This window comes from Salmo trutta, chromosome 23, assembly GCF_901001165.1.
Source record: "Salmo trutta chromosome 23, fSalTru1.1, whole genome shotgun sequence".
Taxonomy (NCBI): domain Eukaryota; kingdom Metazoa; phylum Chordata; class Actinopteri; order Salmoniformes; family Salmonidae; genus Salmo; species Salmo trutta.
Window position 1 is genome coordinate 30,778,547 of NC_042979.1, and position 23,568 is coordinate 30,802,114.

General features: G+C 43.2%; 1 protein-coding gene across 2 annotated transcripts; it reads right to left on the reverse strand.

Moving 5' to 3' along the window:
- Positions 1–5,996: 5,996 nt before the first annotated feature.
- ccar2 (cell cycle and apoptosis regulator 2) lies at positions 5,997–22,627 on the reverse strand. Of its 2 annotated transcripts, none has more exons than XM_029709840.1 (19): positions 22,610–22,627; positions 19,025–19,098; positions 18,842–18,927; positions 18,511–18,631; positions 18,162–18,309; positions 17,791–17,890; positions 17,570–17,707; positions 17,261–17,474; positions 15,489–15,599; positions 11,630–11,799; positions 11,327–11,450; positions 10,837–10,965; positions 10,592–10,693; positions 10,351–10,504; positions 10,193–10,251; positions 6,965–7,196; positions 6,638–6,853; positions 6,307–6,461; positions 5,997–6,199 (listed from the first exon to the last, which is right to left on the reverse strand). In XM_029709840.1, the coding sequence occupies exons 2-19, from the start codon at positions 19,034–19,036 to the stop codon at positions 6,155–6,157; spliced, it is 2,316 nt and encodes a 771-aa protein (XP_029565700.1). In that variant the 5' UTR covers positions 19,037–19,098; positions 22,610–22,627; the 3' UTR covers positions 5,997–6,154. The 2 variants fall into 2 exon arrangements, with proteins under 2 accessions (XP_029565700.1, XP_029565699.1); XM_029709839.1 differs by lacking the exon at positions 22,610–22,627 and adding an exon at positions 21,754–21,975.
- Positions 22,628–23,568: the final 941 nt, after the last annotated feature.

The window sequence follows — 23,568 nt, forward strand, 5'->3', positions numbered from 1 at the left end:
AATAGAGAGGTATTCTCTTCCTCCTTTATCTCATCCCCGGTCTTCTTCATCCACCACTTCCATAAGTCTCACCTGCCATATGCAGCCTACATCCCAAATGGCACCCTATTCCCTACTTAGAGCACTACGTTTGACCAGAGCCCTGTGTCAAAAGTAGTGCACTAAATAGAGAATAGAGTGCCATTTGGGATGTATATATGGTCATCCACATTGGAGACATTGTGGGAATAGACTACCATTTCTCTAACTCAGCTGCATGGACTGCTTCTGCATGTTGCAGGTATGACTAACTGGGCATTCGCTCCAGGGCGTCCATGCAACTTAAGATTGTATTAACACTGAGCTTAAAGTGAAATTTCTAACATTTTCAAGTTCATATTCATCTTCAGCATCAACATAGTGCATGTGAAAATTCATCCATCTCGGGTGAACAGTTTAGAAATTAGAGCACTTTTTGTACATAGTCTCCCCATTTTAGGGGAGCAAAAGTATTGAGACAAATTCACGTATATGTGTATTAAAGTAGTAAAAGAGTTAAGTATTTGGTCCCATATTCCTACATCAAGCTTGTGACTGTTTGTTTTGGTTCTGGGGGTATGATATTTGTGTGTCTAACTTTCTCACTCATCATTATTCACTATTCATTCAGGATTATCCATAATCATGGTAGCATCCACATTAAAGTAGAAGTATTTAGAAACATATTATAGTATTGTTTACAATAAAAGTGACTCCAAAATGACACAATACATGATTTACCATTAATTTGTATTGGGCACAAAATCATCTGAAACACAACCAAAACAAACAGCAAATACATCCAACAAATTTGGGGGGGATCCCACAGTTTGGGAACCACTGTCCTAGGGTATTGAGGAATGGTTTTGTTTTTGCAGTGGCCAGAGACTCAGAAGGGACATGTGAACCCCTGTTTGCCCTTGGTGGGAAGATGGTTGATCAGATGGTTCCCACATTCCTGTCTTGACTCCTGTTTCATGTCCTACTTTTTCAGCATATAAAACACGCGCGCATAGAGACCCACACATTTGAATGTCCGTTTTAGAAGTCCAACAAACCCAAGGCCAAACAGGGAAAGGCTTATCAAGGCTGTGAAGAATACTGTTCTCATGTGATCACATTAAAGCCCTGACAAATTGACACTGTAGTTACCTCCTCAGACATTTATTCAGTCAGCCTGATGTTGCTAACAGCAACATACTAGGCCATTGTAGGCCTACTCCCCATCACTAATGAATCAAACCACACTTCACTGTTGATATTCACAGTCTCACCCCATCTTTATCCATGGACATGGTACATCTAGGGTGATGAAGAGAGTTCCTCTTAATTAAATGGCACAAGGCTTAGTAGCCCACCACAACCCCTCATCTGACTGGCCTGTGAAATCTGCGATCCGGCCTGCCCGTCCTACTTTTAAGCATCAAAAACAGGCTTGTGCTGTCTGGCGGGGTGATCAAGAGCTGGCATGGCTCCCTCTGTCACATGCCTTCCTTCCTGACCAAACGCTGATCAGCATACCGGTTTTGACACACACACACACACACACACACACACACACACACAGTGCCAGTCACATAATCAGACATGTGGTTCTCCAGAGTACTTCCTTTTTTACATCCTTTTTTTGTTGTTGTGGAAGCTTGACTTTGGAGGGCATTGTTCCATAGTTTATGGATCAAACACACAGTTGATATGTTGCAAAAGATTTGTCAAATAATTCCAGGTGGTGTGTGGAGAAACTCATAAGGGCAGTAGGAATGTTAGTGTGGAATTTAATCAAACATGCCACCAGAGTAGGACAGGCAAAATATCAACTGTCAACTCCTTCCACTGGGACATGCTGCTGTGCAAATCAAATGCAATTGTGAAATATTTTATTTACTCTTTGATGGTGTTTATTATATGACCAGTACAGACTATTGGGGAACTTTAACATCCTGGTCTTTCAACTATTCTAAAATGAGTATTCTACCCCGCGGATACTACAGTAAGCAACCACTCATACTCGCTATGACTGCTAAGTTGTATGGATGGTAAAAGATTCTGAACACAGCCTCTGGCTCTTTATTTTTCATCCCTCTGCTCCCTACTTCATCTTCTTTCATTTCCTTAAAGACATGCTCTGGAACTTTGGCGACTACTAAGTATTTTAGAAACCTCCCGCTTTGGCCTGGATGTGCCAATGTATAGTTCATATAGGCAGAATTTATGAGCAGAATTACTGTCTTACCTCAATTAGCCACTAAATCCCAAGTTTGAAAGAGAGTTTTTCTGGAAGCCGTGCGGCACCATTTTCCCCCACGTGTGCCAGCACCCTAGCAATTAGAGTTCTAGCCAATGAGCTTCAGCCCATCACCATTTGAGTGACAGCTAAGATGCACACACAGCAAAGCGAGAGCAATGACGTGGTGCACATATCTGCACATACTATGCAATTTTCTAGGACCACATTTGACTTTCAGATCTAAGGCTAAAAAAGTATGCAGAAGTACAGGAGAATCTAAACGGTTCCCCTCCAATGCGTCTCCATGCGTTTACTTCCTTCACGTGGCCCTGATTTCCTGTTCTAAAAAAACAGCCTGAGAGCAGCCACGACCTTATTATGTAAGTCTATGGTCATGACTCACAAGACAGGGGCAGCCCTAAAACAAAAACGGGCCAGATCAAGCGAAATATAAAATGTAGCCCCCCCCTTCAGTCTTAAAGATTTCGACATTGGTCAGGAACCACCAAGAGTCAGTGTGTAGTTCAGACGCTGTATTTGTCCTATCCTCTCAGCTCTATAATACAAGGTGGTAGAGGCTAGACAAGGAGGTCTTATACAACAGGTGGGTCTAATCCTAAATGCTGTTTGGGCATATTCCAGACGGTATCTATTCCACAAGCTATCACCTGCTAAATCTTTGATGTTAAAATGCCTATTTACTCTGTTCCATCTGACTGGGCAATCCACTGTTTCATCAGCCCAGCCAGGCAATATATAAACTTGATATCCACTATAAAAAGCATATCGACATTATCTCACATTTCTTTTAGATTAACATTTTCAACAGCGGACATTTGTATAACCCTTACAGTCTGTCTCTCCGACATTTGCAACATTGTTTCATTATTCAAATTCGAACTCCAACTGTCCCATAGTAATGAACGTTTAGGAGGCGTGCAGCGTTTCTCAGCCAGTCGAAATCATGAATCAGCTGGCATCATTTTTATGGATAAATACAAAGAAATGTCAATTTAAAAAAGGTAAAACGAAACGAAGTGCAGCTTGTTTGCAGTCTTTCCAGTTTCTGCTTGAAGTTAGCTGTGTTGTTGGCTAGCTCTTCTGAACAACTGTGTCCTAACGAGAGAGCACATTTTCTGTGCGAGGCGAAATCGTGCCTCATTAGCTCATTGTTATGGATGTGTCCAAATAAATGTCACTAGAAAACAGCTTAAACAAATGCAGCTAACGTTACTGTTGTTATTCTGTCTATGTTTGACGTGACTGCGAGTTAGCCGTACTTGGCTAGCAAGCAAGGGATAAGAACGTTTCCAGCCAGTATGGCAATGTAACATTTAGAACGAACTACTGGGTCACGACCATAGATACAGAACAAAAAGACAACGAGTCACGTCTCCGCCAACCGAACGAAGAACCTGCCGGCTTGGGTAGCAAACCCTAGATTTGCTTCGGGACTATCTTGTGGAAGGATGAAATATTATGAATAAATTAATGAGACTATGTCAATCATTATTTGAATATATTGGTAAACAGTTGTATAAAAGTGATAATGCACTTGAAGCCGGTGTTATTGGCTAACAACACCGGCTTCTCGGGTATATCACTTACTGTGAAAAAGTGAGTCCAGTCTAAGGCCAGATTTCTAATTGATCTTTTTCTTGTCAAATCACACAAACAAATGCCAAATAACTCCGTTTTTTTTTAACTGATTTTTTTAGGTCAAACGTGTTTATTCCTGCCAAATCACAACGATAGATGGAAGTAAAGTTGTTGAATGAAGAATGTTTGCAGTAACATTGACATCATGAAATAAAATGAAATCATGAAATAAAATACATATTTTCCAAAATGTTTTATTAGATTGGAGAACACATTGGGAGGGATCTGAGACCATTCCCCAATACATAATCAGATCCTTGACATTCTGAGCTTATCAAAGATCCGCCACCATATTTTACAGTAGAGGATGGATAAACATTTACAGAATGGTTACCTGGAGGGTTTTGTGTATACACCACCGGTCAAAAGTTTGGGGTCACTTAGAATGTCATTTACAATGTCCTTAATGTAATTTACAACATTAACAATGTCTACACTGTATTTCGGATCAATTTGATGTTATTTTAATGGACAAAAATGTTTGCTTTTCTTTCAAAAACAACTAAGTGACCCCAAACTTTTGACCGGTAGTGTATATATATTTTTTTCTAGTCCAGGGGAGAGTCATGTAATTGATGAAATGTCAATATTTTCAGCGTTTTCGAATGAGTTGCTTAATTGGCTATAGATTGACGTGTGCCCGATGCTGCCCCTCAACTCTGATTCTCTGCTGGGCGCAGAATATCAAGTGTGCTTACAGGCTATTTAGTGTGGTTCAATCAAATGATCCATAGCCTATAGAATACAAAGTACATGCTGGGAGAAGCATAGAGCAAAGTTATATTTCTAAGATGGCTGCTGGGATGGTGTAAATAAAACTGGTTTGCATAACACACTGCAATGGATATTCCAACCCCAGCCTGCTCTGCTCTTGCTCATCCAAAACGTTATTGTGTGCTGCCTAACCAATGGCTGTGCAGGACTACAGTAGCAGTTCAGGAGAGTCAATGGCTTATTCAGATTTTTATTTATTTATTAGGCCTAGTCTAGAAAATGCAGTCTTGCGCACGGACTAGCCTATAGCCTATGTTCTGTTCAGTTTGAGGAGAGTGCAAAGATGAGGTCTGGAGGTCAACTTTGATAGCTTGCTACTGCTATAATAGATTTGATTAAAAACAATATTTTTCTTGCCAATTATGTATTTATTGGAGTTATTGACCTCACAATAAGCCAGATTTCAGTAATTTACTTTGTGGTGCTGAAACTTGAAGCAGCAGCCGCGGCACAATCAATGGGAAATGGACAGCTCATGGTGCTGAAAGTAGGCAAATCAGAGTAGGAATAATTCATTTCAAGAGGGCTTTGTGTTGGAGACTATTTCTTCCTATCTATTTTTGAAGAAAAATAAAAACTGATGTGATCTATAACAGTGCTATGGTCCGCAATGCTCTCTGCTAGAAACAAGCTGTATGGGGACAGTTTCATTGCAAACAAGACACACTGATTTGGCATTAGAGAAATACGATATCCAACAAATGTAAAATGTGGTGGTGGATCTTTGATGTTATGGGGCTATTTGGTTTCCAATGGTCCTGGGGCCCTTGTTAAGGTCAACGGCATGATGGACTTTACCCAGTACCAGGACATTTTAGCCCAAAACCTGGTTGCCTCTGCCAGGAGGCTGAAACTTAGCTGCAACTGGATCTTCCAGCAAGACAATAGCCCCAAGCACACATCAAATTCTACAAAGAAATGGTTAATTGACCACAAAAAAAAATTTACATTTTGCAATAGCCAGCTCTGTCTCCGAACTTGAACCCAATTGAACCTGTGGTTTGAATTGAAGAGGGCAGTCCATGAGCGCAGACGAAGGATATCAATAATCTGGAAAGATTCTGTATTGAGGAATGGTCCAAGATCCCTCTCAAAGTGTTCTCCAATCTCATAAAACATTATAGAAAAAGGCTGAGCCGTTATCCTCACAAAGGTGCCGGAGTATTGAAAAGAGGGGTGCCAATAATTTTGACCCCATCTTATTGAGAAAAACAAAATCTTTCATTGAGCAGTTGTATTAGTATAAAATCATATCATTTAAAAAAATTTGGGAGCATACATTATAGCTCAGTAATTGTATTATTTATTTTATACAGTCTTTTTTGCTCATCTTTATCAAGTGTGCCAATACCTTCAGTCATGACTGTATGTGTGTGTAGTCACTCACTCATCCCCGTCACGCCGGCTGGTGCGTGTGTGTATGTAATAATGTAATCTTTCAAGTTTATCTTCAATTCTCGGTTCTGCTCCGACCAATCAGTGCTCTTCATTTGCTGTTTTTGATTGAGTCAGGCTTGTCGTCTGAGGGAAACAAATCCATATTGAGGATATTGAGGCAGACCAATCAGTGCACTCACACATGATCAACATTTTACTGTTTATCTAAGCGTTAACCTACAACGTCTCACCTTGTCAACCATTTCCTGCATTTTGTGGATGAGGGCGAACATGTGACCAGCATCCTCTTTCAGCTTCTTCTCATAGGATGAGCTTCGAAGTTCCGCCTTCTCCAGCCTGCTGCTAAGACCCTCCTCCTGGCCCTGAGTGACAGCCGCAGCATCCACTGAGAAAAAATAAACGAGGGACAGTGAAGAAAGAGGAACAGAGAGGGGGAAGAGGCATAAAAAAATGGTTAGCCAATAGAAGTCTATGAAATTAACAAGATATATAAGAGTCTACCAAAATATGTGTAAGCGTGTGAGAGAGAGAGAGAAAAAAAGAGACAAGCGTGTGTAGTACCCAGTGCGTCCTGTAGAGTGGCGATGCGTAGCTCCAGGGCTTTCCGTGTTCTGTCTGCTGCTTCCAGGGCCTGTAGCAGGCTGGGGATGTTTACCACACTGCCCTTGTAGGAGACCACCTCAGCCCCCACAGCTGCAGCTGGCCCCCTGGATCCCCCAGACTTCCGGCCACAAGCCTTCTCCTTCTTTGGAGCTCCACGAAACAACCCACGGTTACCTGAATACAAAGAGAGACTTAATGTGAGTGTGTGCGTGTCGGTACTCACCCCTGCCCTCTCACTCAGACGCACAGATAATCAGAAAAATACTGAACGTGTGTGTGTCTAACCTTCCATGCTGATATCAGGTTCTGTGTGTTCCGTCTCCTCCCAGCGAGAGGCTAGCATCCTGTATGGACATTGCCCCTCCACACACACCTTATTCAACAACACCTGGACTTGGGTGGGTGTAAGCCACAGCCCTAGTGACAGTAAGATGTTGTGAAGGTCTGCTTGTCTGAGGCTGCCAGTGAGCTGTCTGTCAAAGAACACACAGGCCAACAACACCCTACGAGACAGCACCTAGAGAGAGGGAGAAAGACAGCAAGAGGGAGAGCGAGAGAGTTAGTAAGGGGAGAGAGAGGAGAAACCATGAAGCATAGCCACGGGAAGATGTTAGGGGGGAGATACCCCTTTTTAATAAAGCATTGCATGCATCTATAAATCGCATCTGCGTAGTGGCATACAGTTGAGCAGAGGCATTTTTGGAATTTCCACACATGGAGATTTTTTTAGCAGGGTCCAGATTTTCAGGGGCCTTTTATAAACGTATTTCATGCACTTCTACGTCATTTACATGACAGAAGACACTGACAAACTGAAATCAATAAAAAAAAAAAAAAACAATAGTCCTGGCCAATGAAGAGAAACAGATTGTACAATATTAGGAGGATATACAGTGCCTTTGGAAAGTTCCGGCCCCTTGACTTTTTCCACATTTTGTTAAGTTACAGCCTTATTCTAAAATGGATTCAATAAAACAATGTCCTCAGTAATCTACACACAATACCCCATAATAACAAAGCGAAAACAGGTTATCAATTTGAGCAAATGTATAAAAAATAAAACAGAAATACCTTATTTACATAAGTATTCAGACCCTTTGCTATGAGACTCAAAATTGAGCTCAGGTGCATCCTGTTTCCTTTGATCATCATTGAGATGTTTCTACAACTTGATTGGAGTCCACCTGTGGTAAAGTCAATTGATTGGACATGATTTGGAAAGGCACACACCTGTCTATATAAAGGTCCCACAGTTGACAGAGCATGTCAGAGCAAAAACATAGCCATGAGGTCGAAGGAATTGTCCGTAGAGCTCTGAGAAAGGATTGTGTCGAGGCACAGATCTGGGGAAGGGTACCAAAACATTTCTGCAGCATTGAAGGTCCCCAAGAACACAGTGGTCTCCATCATTCTTAAATGGAAGAAGTTTGAAACCACCAACTCTTCCTAGAGCTGGCCGCCCGGCCAAACTGACAGAGCTCTAGAGTTCCTTTGTTGAGATGGGAGTCTTCCAGAAGGACAACCATCTCTGCAGCACTCCACCAATCAGTTATTTATGGTAGAGTGGCCAGACGGAAGCCACTCCTCAGTAAAAGGCACATGACAGTCCGCTTGGAGTTTGCCAAAAGGCACCCAAAGACTCTCAGACCATGAGAAACAAGATTCTCTGGTCTGATGAAACCAAGAATGAACTCTTTGGCCTGAATGCCAAGTGTCACGTCTGGAGGAAACATCATGGTACCATCCCTACAGTGAAGCATGGTGTTGGCAGCATCATGCTGTGGGAATGTTTTTCAGCGGTAGGGACTAGGAGACTAGTCAGGATCAAGGGAAAGATGAACGGAGCAAAGTACAGAGAGACCCTTGATGAAAACCTGCTCCAGAGCGCTCAGGACCTCAGACTGGGGCGAAGGTTCACCTTCATCAGGACAACGACCCTAAGCACATAGCCAAGACAACGCAGGAGTGGCATTGGGACAAGTCTCTGAATGTCCTTGAGTGGCCAGGAAGAGCCCGGACTTGAACCCCATCGAACAGCTCTGGAGAGACCTGAAAATTGCTGTGCAGCGACGCTCCTCATCCAACCTGACAGGAATTGAGAGAATCTTCAGAGAAGAACGGGAGAAACTTCCCAAATACAGGTGTGCCAAGCTTGTAGCGTCATACCCAAGAAGACTTAAGGCTGTAATTGCTGCCAAAGCTGCTTCAAAGTACTGAGTAAAGAGTCTGAATACTTATGTAAATGTGATGTATGCTAATTTATTAAAAATAAAAAACATTTCCAAAAACCTGTTTTTGCTTTCTCATTATGGGGTAATGTGTTGACAAGGGGATGACGATTTTATACATTTTTGAATAAGGCTGTAACCTAACAAAATTTGGAAAAAATCAAGGGGTCTGAATACTTTCTGAAGGCACTGTATATATATTTATTATAGGCTAAAGGGCTATTACATAACTTTTCCAGTGGCACTGAAGATGAAGCCTATGCTAGTCACCGGGGATAAGCTACTTTGAAAAACAGTGCTGTTTGCTCCTAATTGGGAGTTGAGAAATATTGTTTAAGGTTCTACAGACAGATTAGGCATTTGCATTCCAAACTGTACGTTTGTCCCGTGATTGTCTTTTTAAATATGCGAAAGGCAAACTGACCACCGCAACCAAGTTTTCAAATACATTCCATAGATGGCAGTTCCCATTCAAGTCAGTACAGGCAGTCATTATTAATGTTCCCATGAGTTTAACAGTCAAACTGCCAGGGTTAGAGGTTCCAAACCCTTCTATGGTTGATATGTCTATGGCCACAAAGGAACAAGCGGTTCTATATTATGCTCACGTGCTGCCCACATTGCAGCCTTACTGACTCTACACAGAATGTACAAAACATTTAAAAACACCTGCTCTCCCATGATAGACTGACCAGATGAATCCAGGTGAAATCTATGATCCCTTATTGATGCCTTATTAAATCCACTTCGATCAGAGTAGATGAAGGGGAGGAGAAAGGTTAAAGAAGGATTTTTAAGCATTGAGACAATTGAGACATGGATTGTGTATGAGTGCCATTCAGAGGTTCAACGGGCAAGGCGTGTCTTTGAACAGGGTATATGGTAGGTGCCAGGTGCACCTGTGTGTATCAAGAATGGTCCACCATCCAAAGGACACCCAGCCAACTTGACACAACTGGGAAGCATTGGAGCCAACAATAATTTTCTGAGGGGGGGTGCAACTCAATATCAGGAAGGTGTTCCTAATGTTTGGTATACTCAGTGTGTGTGCTTGTGATCAAACTTAATCCACAGCTATTCTTTAAAAGCTATTGATCCTCTGTGGCTAAATGATGCTCTCTGGTGTAGTATTTTGAATGATTTTATTTATGTCTGTTCAGACAGGAGTAACATTTTTGGCAAAATGATTTATAGGGTGCTGCAGCACCCCTACTTCCCATGGCGATTCTATGAAGCATAGTAACTTCTAGGGGGCCCTAGTATTTACAGTGTATGTGGGCCTTACATTGTGCTTTAAGAGTCCGTCTGAATTCTCACTAGTAATTCCCTCCTCTCCCAACATCTCTGGGGAAAAAATAAGGAAAAAAGAAAGCAATTTTAGTACACACACAACAGCTTCTGGCATTTAACTTCCCCCAACCCAGTATTTTCAGATCTTCATACCGCTTTCTCCCTCTGTTTCTTTCTCATCTATCTCTTCTCCATCGTCGTCAGTCTCCTCCGCTGCTCTCCCTCTGCTCTCTCCTCTTTCCTGAAATCTTTTACTCCTCTCATCCCGTATTCTCTGCTTTTTGTCCTTCTTTATCTGTTCATCCTCCTGAAAAAGAGATTGGAGAATGTAAGCAGGACTAAATCAGGTGTAGAGACGAAAACAGGTAACATGTTTATTTGTGTGTGTGTGTACCGTGGGTGTGTGTGTAGGCGTTAGAGAGCCGAGACAGCGGTAGAGCAGTAGACCAAAGTCCCTCTGAAGCATCTCACAAAACAACTCTGCCAGCAAGCCCACCTAGAGAGAGAGAGAGAGAGAGAGAGAGAGAAAGCGAGGTCCGTATAATCATTTATGTTGTATCATGACAACTAACCTACTCCAAAGAAGAGTAGTACAGTATATCTCAGTGTAACTCAGTGTGGTCTATGGGAGTACTTTACCTCAAAGGCCTCCTTGGTTGTGGAGGTGTGGGGCTCCAGGAGAGAGGAGAGCGGGACGGGGCAGAGGGCTAGCCCAGGACGAGGCCTTGCAACCAGGCATGGAGCAGCAGGGAGAGGGGCCCCTTCCTCCTGATAGACAAAAGAGACACAAAACATGCACAAGGCAGCTTTTGAATGGCTGTGAGTTGTGACTTGCCTGATGACTCATATTGAATGTAATTCCGCTGCTCTATCGATCGCTACATACATTCAGTCTGAGACTGCCATCCTAGAAGTCGTTTGCAGTGACGTTTTGTAGAGCGGCCCTCACTTTGACAAGTCATCAGAGACTGGATCGTCTAACCAATCAGAGTATCAAAGCCAATGACTATTTCCGAAACGCTGCTTTACCCACGAGTGATGTGGATGGGTAGCCAGGCAAAGATGTGACTACTACAGAATATGTATCAAACTCTCACTTCACACCATGGCCACACACACACACTCTCACCTCCTGAGTCCTGAGCGTGCTCCAGTCGTCCTCTGTAGGTACGATCCGCCAGACATCAGGTAACAAAAACACCACTGTCTCCAGCTTCCCCTCACAAACATAGCTCAGCTCAGCCATCTTATACCTGAGAGAGAGAAGGAGTTGTTCATCCCATTGTAAATGGAGTGCCACACAGTGTTGAAAAGGGGAAAACAAAACAAGCATTTGATTGGCTGGTTTACTACCTGGCTGTGTGAGAGTCAAGAGTGTGTGAGCATAAAGATGTGCTTGTGTGATCATGAACATGCAAGTGTGTATACTGACCACTGGGAGCAGCCGCTGAGGTCCAGTCCACTCTGTTCCCTCACACAGCGCAAGGCTGTCCTCAGCAGTGCCCGAGGGTCCTTCAGTGGACTGGGACCGCCGCCATCTGTCTCAAGACACCACGGACCCCCCAGGGCCCGAAACTCACCCCCTACCTCCCCCAACAGGAACTGACAGAGGGGAGAGAGATCATATACAGTTGAAGTCGGAAGTTTACATACACCTTAGCCAAAGACATTTAAACTCAGTTTTTCACAATTCCTGACATTTAATCCAAGTAAAAATTCCCTGTTATAGGTCAGCTAGGATTACCACTTTATTTTAAGAATGTCAAATGTCAGAATAATAGTAGAGAATGATTTATTTCAGCTTTTATTTCTTTCATCACATTCCCAGTGGGTCAGAAGTTTACATACACTCAATTACTATTTGGTAACATTGCCTTTAAATTGTTTAACTTGGCTCAAACATTTCAGGTAGCCTTCCACAAGCTTCCCACATTAAGTTGGGTGAATTTTGGCCCATTCCTCCCGACAGAGCTGGTGTAACAGTCAGGTTTGTAGGCCTCCTTGCTCACACACACTTTTTCAGTTCTGCCCACGCATTTTCTATGGGATTGAGGTCAGGGCTTTGTGATGGCCACTCCAATACCTTGACTTTGTTGTCCTTAAGCTATTTTGCCACAACTTTGGAACTATGCTTGGGGTCATTGTCCATTTGGAAGACCCATTTGTGACCAAGCTTTAACTTCCTGACTGATGTCTTGAGATGTTGCTTCAATATATCCACATAATTTCCCTTCCTCATGATCTCATCTATTTTGTGAAGTGCACAAGTCCCTCCTGCAGCAAAGCATCCCCACAACATGATGCTGACACCCCCGGGCTTCACGGTTGGGATGGTGTTCTTCGGCTTGCAAGCCTCCCCCCTTTTCCTCCAAACATAACAATGGTCATTATGACCAAACAGTTCTATTTCATCAGACCAGAGGACATTTCTCCAAAAAGTACAATCTTTGTCCCCATGTGCAGTTGCAAACCGTAGTCTGGCTTTTTTAATGGAGGTTTTGGAGCAGTGGCTTCTTCCTTGCTGAGTGGCCTTTCAGGTTATGTCGATATAGGACTCGTTTTTACTGTGGATATAGTTACTTTTGTACCCGTTTCATCCAGCATCTTCACAAGGTTCTTTGCTGTTGTTCTGGGATTGATTTTCACTTTTCGCAACAAAGAATGTTCATCTCTAGGAGACAGAACACGTCTGTTTGTACAGATGAACGTGGTACCTTCAGGCGTTTGGAAATTGCTCCCAAGGATGAACCAGACTTGTGGAGGTCTACAATTTTTTTTCTGAGGTCTTGGCTGATTTCTTTTCATTTTCCCATGATGTCAAGCAAAGAGGCACTGAGTTTGAAGGTAGGCCTTGAAATCCATCCACAGGTACACCTCCAATTGACTCAAATTATGTCAATTAGCCTATCAGAAGCTTCTAAAGCCATGAGATAATTTTCAGGCATTTTCCAAGCTGTTTAACCTGTTGGGGCTAGGGGGCAGTATTTGCACGGCCGGATAAAAAAAACGTACCCAATTTAAATTGGTTACTACTCTTGCCCGGAAACGAGAATATGCATATAATTAGTAGATTTGGATAGAAAACACTCGAAAGTTTCTAAAAAAGTGTTTGAATGGTGTCTGTGAGTATAACAGAACTCATATGGCAGGCCAAAACCTGAGAAGATTCCATACAGGAAGTGCCCTGTCTAACAATTTGTTGTCCTTCAGTTGCATCTCTATCGAAAATACAGCATCTCTGCTGTAACGTGACATTTTCTAAGGCTTCCATTGGCTCTCAGAAGGCGCCAGAAAGTGTACGGGTGTGTCTGCAGTCTCTGGGCGAAGTACAGCAGCTCTGTTTGTGAGTGGTCAGCCTGGGAACAGTGAGACTGAGAAGCGCGTTCATGAGAATTCTCAATTTTTTTCTTTCAGCCTTTGAATGAATACAACGTCGCCCGGTTGGAATATTACCGCTATTTTCCGAGAAAAATAGCATAAAAATTGATTTTAAACAGCGTTTGACATGCTTCAAAGTACGGTAATGGAATATTTTGAATTTTTTTGTCATGAAATGCGCTCGCGCATCACCCTTCGGATAGTGACCTGAACACACGAACAAAACGGAGGTATTTGAATATAACTATGGATTATTTGGAACCAAAACAACATTTGTTGAAGTCCTGGGAGTGCATTCTGACGAAGAACAGCAAAGGTAATCCAATTTTTCTTATAGTAAATCTGAGTTTGGTGAGTGCCAAACTTGGTGGGTGTCAAAATAGCTAGCCGTGATGGCCAGGCTATGTACTCAGAATATTGCAAAATGTGCTTTCGCCGAAAAGCTATTTTAAAATCTGACACCGCGATTGCATAAAGGAGTTCTGTATCTATAATTCTTAAAATATTTGTTATGTATTTGGTGAACGTTAATCATGAGTAATTTAGTAAATTCACCGGAAGTTTGCGGTGGGTATGCTAGTTCTGAACATCACATGCTAATGTAAAAAGCTGTTTTTTGATATAAATATGAACTTGATTGAACAAAACATGCATGTATTGTATAACATAATGTCCTAGGAGTGTCATCTGATGAAGATCATCAAAGGTTAGTGCTGCATTTAGCTGTAGTTTTGGTTTTTGTGACATATACCGTAATTTCCGGACTATTAAGCGCACCTGAATATAAGCCGCACCCACTGAATTTTAAAAAATATATTATTTTGAACATAAATAAGCCGCACGTCTATAAGCCGCAGGTGCCTACCGGTACATTGAAACAAATGAACTTTACACAGGCTTTAACAAAACACGGCTTGTAACAAAAAATAACAAATTAGCAGTAAGCTCTTATCAAAAAGGCACATGGTGGACACACCAGTTTTTTTTTTTATCCACGCCTCTACTTAAAAAAAAGTCCATTCCTCACGCTGCTGTTTCCAACGTCTTATCATCGACTCATTAAGACCAAGCTCCCGTGCAGCAGCTCTATTTCCTTTTCCAACAGCCAGATCAATCGCCTTCAACTTGAAAGCTGCATCATATGCATTTCTCCGTGTCTTTGCCATGAGGGTGACAAAATGACTACCGTAATCAGAATGATAGGAAGTTTGAGAGCGCTCGATTTAATCTAAACAGTAAACAAAAAAGTTGTTTGACCGTAACCCGTTCGGCAATTTCATTGGTCTAATGAAAGCTTCATGCCGCCAAAAAACTGAGCACGTTACAGAATGTTTTTTTTGAAAAAAAAAATTTAAGCGGGAAAAATCCATATATTAGCCGCATCATTGTTTAAGCCGCGAGGTTCAAAGCCTGGGAAAAAAGTTGCGGCTTATAGTCCAGAATTTACGGTATGCTTGCTTTGAAAATGGCTGTGTGATTATTTTTGGCAGGGTACTCTCCTGACATAATCTAATGATTTGCTTTTGCTGTAAAACCTTTTTGAAAATCGGACAATGTGGTTAGATTAACGAGAGTCAAGCGTCCCACCTCGCCCAGGGAGGTTAAAGGCACAGTCAACTTAGTGTATGTAAACTTCTGACCCACTGGAATTGTGATACAGTGAATTAATCTGTCTGTAAACAATTGTTGGAAAAATGACTTGTGTCATGCACAAAGTAGATGTCCTAACTGACTTGCCAAAACTATAGTTTGTTAACAAGAAATTTGTGGAGTGGTTGAAAAACGAGTTTTAATGACTCCAACCTAAGCGTATGTAAACTTCCGACTTCAACTGTACTTATTATGTAATTATGATTTGACCAAAGTTGAGGTGTATAGTGGGCTGTACCCAGTCACAAAGTAACCGTCCTCACCTTGATGAGAGAGGCAGGGTGCACAGCACCCTCCTGCTGATCTTTCAGGTCCTGCAGCCCACAGCACTGTCTGTACAGCTCCTCTGAACCGGCCATGGACAACAGCAGCACCTGTGTGACACACACACACCATTTAGGGGTTCTCCAGTGGCGCAGCGGTTTTAAGCATTGCATCTCAGTGCTAGAGGCGTCACTACAGACACCCTGGTTCGAAACCAGGCTGTATCACAATCGGCCGTGATTGGGAGACCCATAGGGTGGCGCACAATTGGCCCATCGTCATCCGGGTTACGGTTTGGCCGCTGTAGGCCATCATTGTAAATAAGAATTTGTTCTTAACCGACTTGCCTAGTTAAATAAAAGGTTACATTTTTCAAAATATATACACTACCCGTCAAATGTTATAGAACACCTACTCATTCAAGGGTTTTTCTTTATTTTGACTATTTTCTACATCGTAGAATAATAGTGAAGACATCAAAACTATGAATTAATACATATGGAATCATGTAGTAACCAAAAATATTGTTCAACAATTCAACATATATATTTTATATTTGAGATCCTTCAAATAGCCACGCTTTGCCTTGATGACAGCTTTGCACACTCTTGGCATTCTCTCAACCAGCTTCACTTGGAATGCTTTTCCAACAGTCTTGAAGGAGTTCACATATATGCTGAGCACTTGTTGGCTGCTTTTCCTTCATTGACTCTGCGGTCCAACTCATATCCCAAACCATCTCAATTTGGTTGAGGTTGGGGGATTGTGGAGGCCAGGTCATCTGATGCAGCACTCCATCACTCTCCTTCGTGGTAAAATAGCACTTACAGCCTGGAGGTGTTGGGTCATTGTCCTGTTGAAAAACAAACGATACTGGGACTAAGCCCAAAACTAGATGGGATGGCGTATCACTGCAGAATACTGTGGTAGCCATGCTAGTTAAGTGTGCCATGAATTATAAATAAATCACAGACAGTGTCACCAGCAAAGTACCCCCACACCATCACACCTCCTCCTCCATGCTTTATGGGGGGTAATACACTTGCGGAGATCATGTGTTCACAAATACCGCGTCTCCAATTTGGACTCCAGACCAAAGGACAAATTTCCACCGGTCTAATGTCCATTGTTCGTGTTTCTTGGCCCAAACAAGTCTCTTCTTCTTATTGGTGTCCTTTAGTGGTTTCTTTGCAGCAATTCAACCATGAAGGCCTGATTCACACAGTCTCCTCTGAACAGTTGATGTTGAGATGTGTCTGTTACTTGAACTCTGTGAAGCATTTATTCCGTCTGCAATTTCTGAGGCTGTTAACTTTAATGAACTTATTCTCTGCAGCAGAGGTAACTCTGGGTCTTCCTTTCCTGTGGCAGCCCTCATGAGAGCCAGTTTCATCATAATGCTTGATGGGTTTTGCGACTGCACCTGAAGAAACTTTCAAAAAGTTCTTTACATTTTCAGTATTGACTGACCTTCATGTCTTAAAGTAATGATTGAATGTCATTTCTCTTTGCTTATTTGAGCTGTTCTTGCCATCTTAAAAGACTTGGTCTTTTACCAAATAGGGATATTTGTGTTATTTCATAGTTTTGATGTCTTCACTATTATTCTACAATGTAGAAAATAGTAAAAATAAAGAAAAACCCTTGAATGAGTAGGTAGGTGTTCTATAACATTTGACGGGTAGTGTATATAATAAAATCCAGTGGGCAAACAAGACACACAGGTGGTGAATGGGAAGGTGAGAGTCAGTGTTTGTTTGGTGTGCTTTACCTTTACAGTGCACTCTGCGCCCTCTCTCTCAGTGTGTGTGTGTTGGTCAGGCTCGACGGGGCCTATATGGTAAAGGCAGGGCTGTGGGAGGGGGAAGGGGAGGGGCTGGGCGGGAGGAAAGCTGTCAATCCAACTGATTGACAGGTGGCAGACGGATGGGGGGAGAGGGAGATGGGGGTAGCGACGCTGTAGCTCTAGACTGTCACAGGACACACTGGGGGAGACAAAGGGGTGGAGATGAATCGATTACCAAAGTTAGATTCTTTGATTGACTGATTGCGTAAATGAATAAATTTCAAGTGGACTCACCAATCCCTGGGGAAGCAAGAGAAGAGGGCGGAACTCTGAACTGGGGTAGGGGAGGTCTTTTTGGGGTGAGCTCCCTTACCCTCCTCCTCCTTCCACCTCCTCCTCTTCTGGTCACAACCCCTCACTCCACTGTCCTCCCTGACACACACAAAATAATATTGCAGACAATTGATTTTCCTCTGGGATGAACAAAGAGACAGAACACACACAGACACACTCACCGGCGGTCTCCTCGTCTCCCTGCCTCAGCAGGTCTCTTCCTGATGCCTCTGCCCCAGCCCTCAAACTGACCCCCCCATGATGGAGTCTGCAGCAACCCCGCTGAAAGTGAGAGAGAAAAAATACAAAAAATAAACAAACACTATTCCCTGTATAGTTCACGTCTTCTGTGGCTGTATATGGCCTTTCTGTACCCCTAGGACCTAGGTGGATCAAAAAGGACCCGTGGTGGATCAAAAAGGACCCGTGGTGGATCAAAAAGGACCCGTGGTGGATCAAAAAGGACCCGTGGTGGATCAAAAAGGACCCATGGTGGATCAAAAGTAATGCACTATATGGAGAGAAGGGTGTGATTTGGGACAGGTTCACTCACGCTTGGCCACAGTGTGAAGGATGCTGGGGATGAGAGGAGGGATCTTGGGAGATTTGAGGAGAGGCTGCGGCTTGCTACCCAGAATGCCCGGTTTCTGTGCGTGTGCAGGCATCATGGAGGGCAGGAGAGGACGAGGAAACTTTGCCGTCTGAGATGGAAGAAGAGGATAGAGTATACCTTTTCCTTATTAAACCCTCTTGTCTGACACACTATTGGATAACATAACAACAAATCAACCACTCAGGTGAAATATGAAATTCTACAAAATCACTGTCTGGTCCTTCTACAGTAATCTACATTACCTACAGATACTCTACCTGTGTGTCTTTGGTCAGGCTCTGTACTCTACCTGTGTGTGTTCTGTGAGGGTCTGTACTCTCTGGGCGCTCCAGTTGTGTGATTGAGACAGATCCAGGACAGCCTTCACCAGCACCCTCTCCCCCAGTGCCGGAACTCTCCCCTTCACCACACTGACACACACAGAGTTAACACAGTGTTTACCACCAGTTGAATGACCTCATAGAATTGAATAATTTTGTAAATGAAGACTGATATTTTAGCTATATTGCTTACATACACCTATCCAAGCTTCTCAAATTGACATATGTGCATAATAGGGGGTTAGGGGTCCATTGGAGATTGGGGAATAACTACTGGAACTTAGTATTAGTCCTTTGTACCTCTTCTGAAAACGCACTTCCTGGTCCACCATCCCATAATGCTCCTGGAGCTGTGTCACGACCCCAGTGAAGACACGTTGCTTCATCTGAGAGCGAACACATAATTGTAGACACATTACACACACATTACACACACATTACACACACACTACACATACACACACACACACACGTTTGTCTTACTTGGCTATCCATGTATCTGCTCAGTATCACTCCTTAGCTGGATCAGTCTGGACCTACTTCTTTCTGGAACAGACCTGACACACGACCATAGAAATATAATTATTCTAGTTATGTTTCACTATATTGGATCACTCCAATATATTGGTATCACTCTGTGGTGGAGGGATACATCCGAGGTGAGGATTTACAGATTTACTCCCGTGTACACCTGTGTCATGGCTGGGGTCCGCCCCTATATATAGACACACGGTCTCTTTCATTTTCTCGGCAGACGTCCATATGGTTTGAGGTACAAACTTTCTCTAGTTCGCTTGGTAAGTGTAATATCTTGCGTGGAAGTATACTCACTGGCTGTTTGCAGCCTGGAGCAGTTGGCCACATGGCCAGCCCCTCTTGGGTGCTCCACCTGCTGCGCGTGGTTGATCGGTATCTTCCGCCCGTGGTTTGTCGTACTTGTGTTTCGTTAGCGTTACACTACGACTCCGTGTGCATCCATTAGTATGGTGGCTCTTGCTGCCACAAACTGTAATTTACCTTACACAACTTGCCGACTGGCTTGTTCTATGTGTGTGTTGTGAATTGGTTCTCTGCTAATTATCCTGCAAGGTTTTTTCTTGTTCTTTCCCCTGCAGAATGTAAGAGTATTGTGGTGGGCTTCCACTACGTTGAGACATTAACTTTGAAGTTCCTTAACGAAGTTACTCCATGATATAGTGCTGTTTTTACTGCTTGGATATTAAAAAGGTAATATTGCTGTAAAAATAAAAAATAAAACACAAATCAAATCCATTACCTGTTTTTTTGTCTGCCTGTTTTTCCCACAGGGGTCTTCCCCGGTTTTTGCAGAGGTACTGGGTCATTTATCCCTCTCCGGGTTCCTATTCCTCTAAGTGGGTCACGACATAAGCCCTTCCAGGGCGTCGGATCCCTGCTCCGTGGCCTTGTTGGCTTGGCTGAGCTTATGGCTTCCCTTTGAGACAGATGTGATGGTGGCTTACCCCATGGGGCTCTGCATACCTCGTGTATGCACTGCCTGCATTTCAGCCACACGGAGAGGGCGGTGGAACGCCCTACTGGATCCCCGTTTTGTGTGGTGTTCTCAGAACGCCTGCGCCTGGCACGATTGGAGGCCATGCGCGAGTGGGTCGGCCAACGTCGGGCTCAGGCTGGGGATGAGCTCCCTCCCTCAGGAGTGGTGCGCAGCGAGCTGTTAATCCCTCTACTGAGCCCAGTACCCCTCCCAGGAAGCGTGGCCGAAGCCACCTCAGGCCTCTCTACTGGGCCCTTCTGCTGCCAGTCCAAAGCAGAGGCTCTCTCATTGGATCATGGACAAGATTACGACAGCATACCGCCTGGCTGGGAGGCCAGTGCTGGGATCTGTGGTGGCACATTAAACACGAGGTGTGGCTGCGTCCTGGACACTACTGAGAGGAGTGCCCCTCACTGATATCTGTGCTGCGGCCAGCTGGTCTTCCTCTTGCACCTTGACTAGGTACTATCAGGTAAATGTGGCACCTCCCTCTGCGGTTGGTTCAGCGGTCCTGGGCGTCGCCTCCCCTTCCGGGGACTGTGCCGGGACCCCTCTTCCACAATGACGACCCCTGCGTCTCGGTCCCACGCTGGGACTTTGCCACTCGCTGGCCAGGTCCCTCTAGCACCGACTAATCTGGTACGGGTATACCAATATATTGGAGTGATCCAATATAGTGAAACATAAAAGGTTACATATGTAACCACGGTTATGTGAGCTATATGGATCACTCCAATCCTCTACGGTGCTAGAGGCGCCTCAAAAATGATGTAGAGAACGTGTGTCGCGGCCATGTGGTCTATATATAGGGGCGGATCCCAGCCATGACACAGGTGTACACGGGAGTCAATCTGTAAATCCTTACCTCGGATGTATCCCTCCGCCGCGGAGTGATCCATACAGCTCACATAACCGTGGTTTACATAGGTAATCTTTGTTCTTTTTGCACATGACAACCACTCAATTAGCCCACTTCTGATTCTCCCCCTTTCTCTGTGAAGTTCACTTTCCCTATAACCACTGGGTCACTAGTTCAAACTTCACTTGAGCTGTTCCCCCTCAATCACTACATTGAGATAACAAATCTACAGCATGCATGTAGTATCTGCCTACCTATCCATGCTCACGAATATGTCATGTTGCTGAGATTAAGCAAAAGCCCATAAATGGCTAGACTTATTGCTTGGTTGGCAGGAAAGCTGCAAGAGGGTCTTTAGCCCAGGAAGGATAGAGGGTCGACAGACCTTTTATGGTGTGAAGTACATACTAAAGCAAAAAAAAAGACTCCTCTTATAATCAACTGGACCCAATGTTCAGATCAAGGGAATATTAAAAATAAGAATTATAATGAACCCCGATGGTTGACGCCATGGTGAATAACCTAGTTAGTTAGCTAGCTAAAACTCATTGCAAATCCTTTAGCTGTAAGATCTGTGCATCATTGATTGGAGCATAAGAACCTGGGCTAGCTAGCTAACTGACTAGATGAATGAATACATTCATCGAACGTTGAAGATCCTGGCTAAAACAAAAAATGTTAGCTAACTACAGTACTGGTAGCTAGAATTTAGATTATTTGTAACTACGACCACCAAACGGTCACTTTGGACACAGCGATCTAGCTAGCTATAAGTTTGTAATTATGAATTCGATTTCGAAAAAATAGCAAATTAGGTAGCTAGCTAGCAACAATACTCACTCTGACACAAACTCTCCTTGCAATCCTCCTCTGGCAAAACGTTAGTGCTTTTTATGTTTTGAAGTGGAGCAGTCGCTACAAGGGGTGTAATAATTACGCAGATTATGTTGCAAAAAGTTTCATAAACGGAAGAAAACGTAACGAAACGGGGAGGCACCTACGGCTAATGATTAGAACACTGATGTGCGGAGCCAGAGAGGAAGAGGCGAAGCGAGGGACAACTGGGACAACAATCTATATTCTTCAGCAGGTGGCGTTGTTCGTTTCTTTCGCTCACCAAGTGACGCATTTTTGTATGGAGGTCAATGAGAGAGTGCCGAAACTGGTCAACAAAAAATGCAATGGCTTATTTGCTACGTGTGGCTTATTTGATCGAATATAAGTTTCGTAATGCTTAGGTTGTTACGAGTGTACTGATATAAGTAGGACACGTGAAATCCCGGCAACTTTGAGAAAAATACATAAATCATTGGAAAAATAATTTATATCTGCCCTCTCATTGGCCAGAATGGTCCCACCTGATCTTGCCTCCTCCCGACTGCCTTCCATCTTTGAATTCATTTATTTTCAACATTAGAGCGGCCAGTTGAGTATCTGGCCAATATAATGGATCATCTGTGGTTGACTACATTAAAATGGTGGAAGCCCTCAATGGCGCTGCTCATGCTAAAACGTTATTTTGGGCCCTAGAGGCCTCTATCACCAAATATTTGTTATAACTAACCCATTGTTCCACCTGTGCTATTATTGGGTTTGTTTGTCAGTGCAGGCCACTGCCTACTGACGGATCTACAAATAACCTTGCATCATAAATAACTCCCCATTATTATTTGTAGGTCAGTCAGTAATAAATTACCCATGATACATTACGGTTTTGATCCTCTCGAACACGGCCCTCCTCTATGAACATTTTCTACGCGTCACTGTGTTCACGTGATGAATGACGTATAATTCAAGTGAAGTACCCACGCGTGGGAGCACCATGGCACCAATTTTGACTTTTTGGCTGTGATAACTAGTGGATCTAGTCAAGCACTAGAGACAAGAGATGGCTACCGACAGGCTGCAGATCCATGAAATGGGCTTAGATTATCTACATTCCGGTGAAAATATGAGGATAAATGAAGTGTTAAATCGCATGACTTCAATTGTGATATCAGACGGTTACAGAACCATTCATCAGTAGACACTGAAAGCAGCTAGGATCTCTAATCTAGCTGGCCAACATTAGCTTGTGAACGTGTTTACTTTGCCTGTCAGTCGGCCTGAATTTCAACAAATTGACATATTCAAGAGTAAATGGAATTAACCAAGTTATGTATAGTATGTAGCTAGCAAGATGTTATTTAACCCTCCTGCTGTGTTCCGGTCGAATTGGATGATGTACAAGTTTTCTCTCTGAAAAATGTTGTTCATTTAATCTGATTGTCATAAAGTTCCATGACTTTGTCCACACATGGCATCTGAACGCACAAATACATTTGGATGATTTTTATACAATTTTGGGTGTTTTATTTAACTTTTGTACACCTGTGGTGTTCCCGGTCAAAAAAGAGACTACAATTAGTGTATAAAATTGAATTCAGGAACATTCATCAGATGGACACACTTCCTCTCCCAGACCCCCACATGCATGTGTGTTTGAGCACACACACACACCACACTCTCCTTGGCTTCCATGGCTACCCCCACGGGAATCTTTCCCCCATGTGAACCGCACCTGTTGGCATTTTCACAAACAATCGCAACATTGTTTCAATAATATATAGAACTTTTCTCGCAGCTCTGGTATATAAAGCTTTTTTGAGGCCTCAC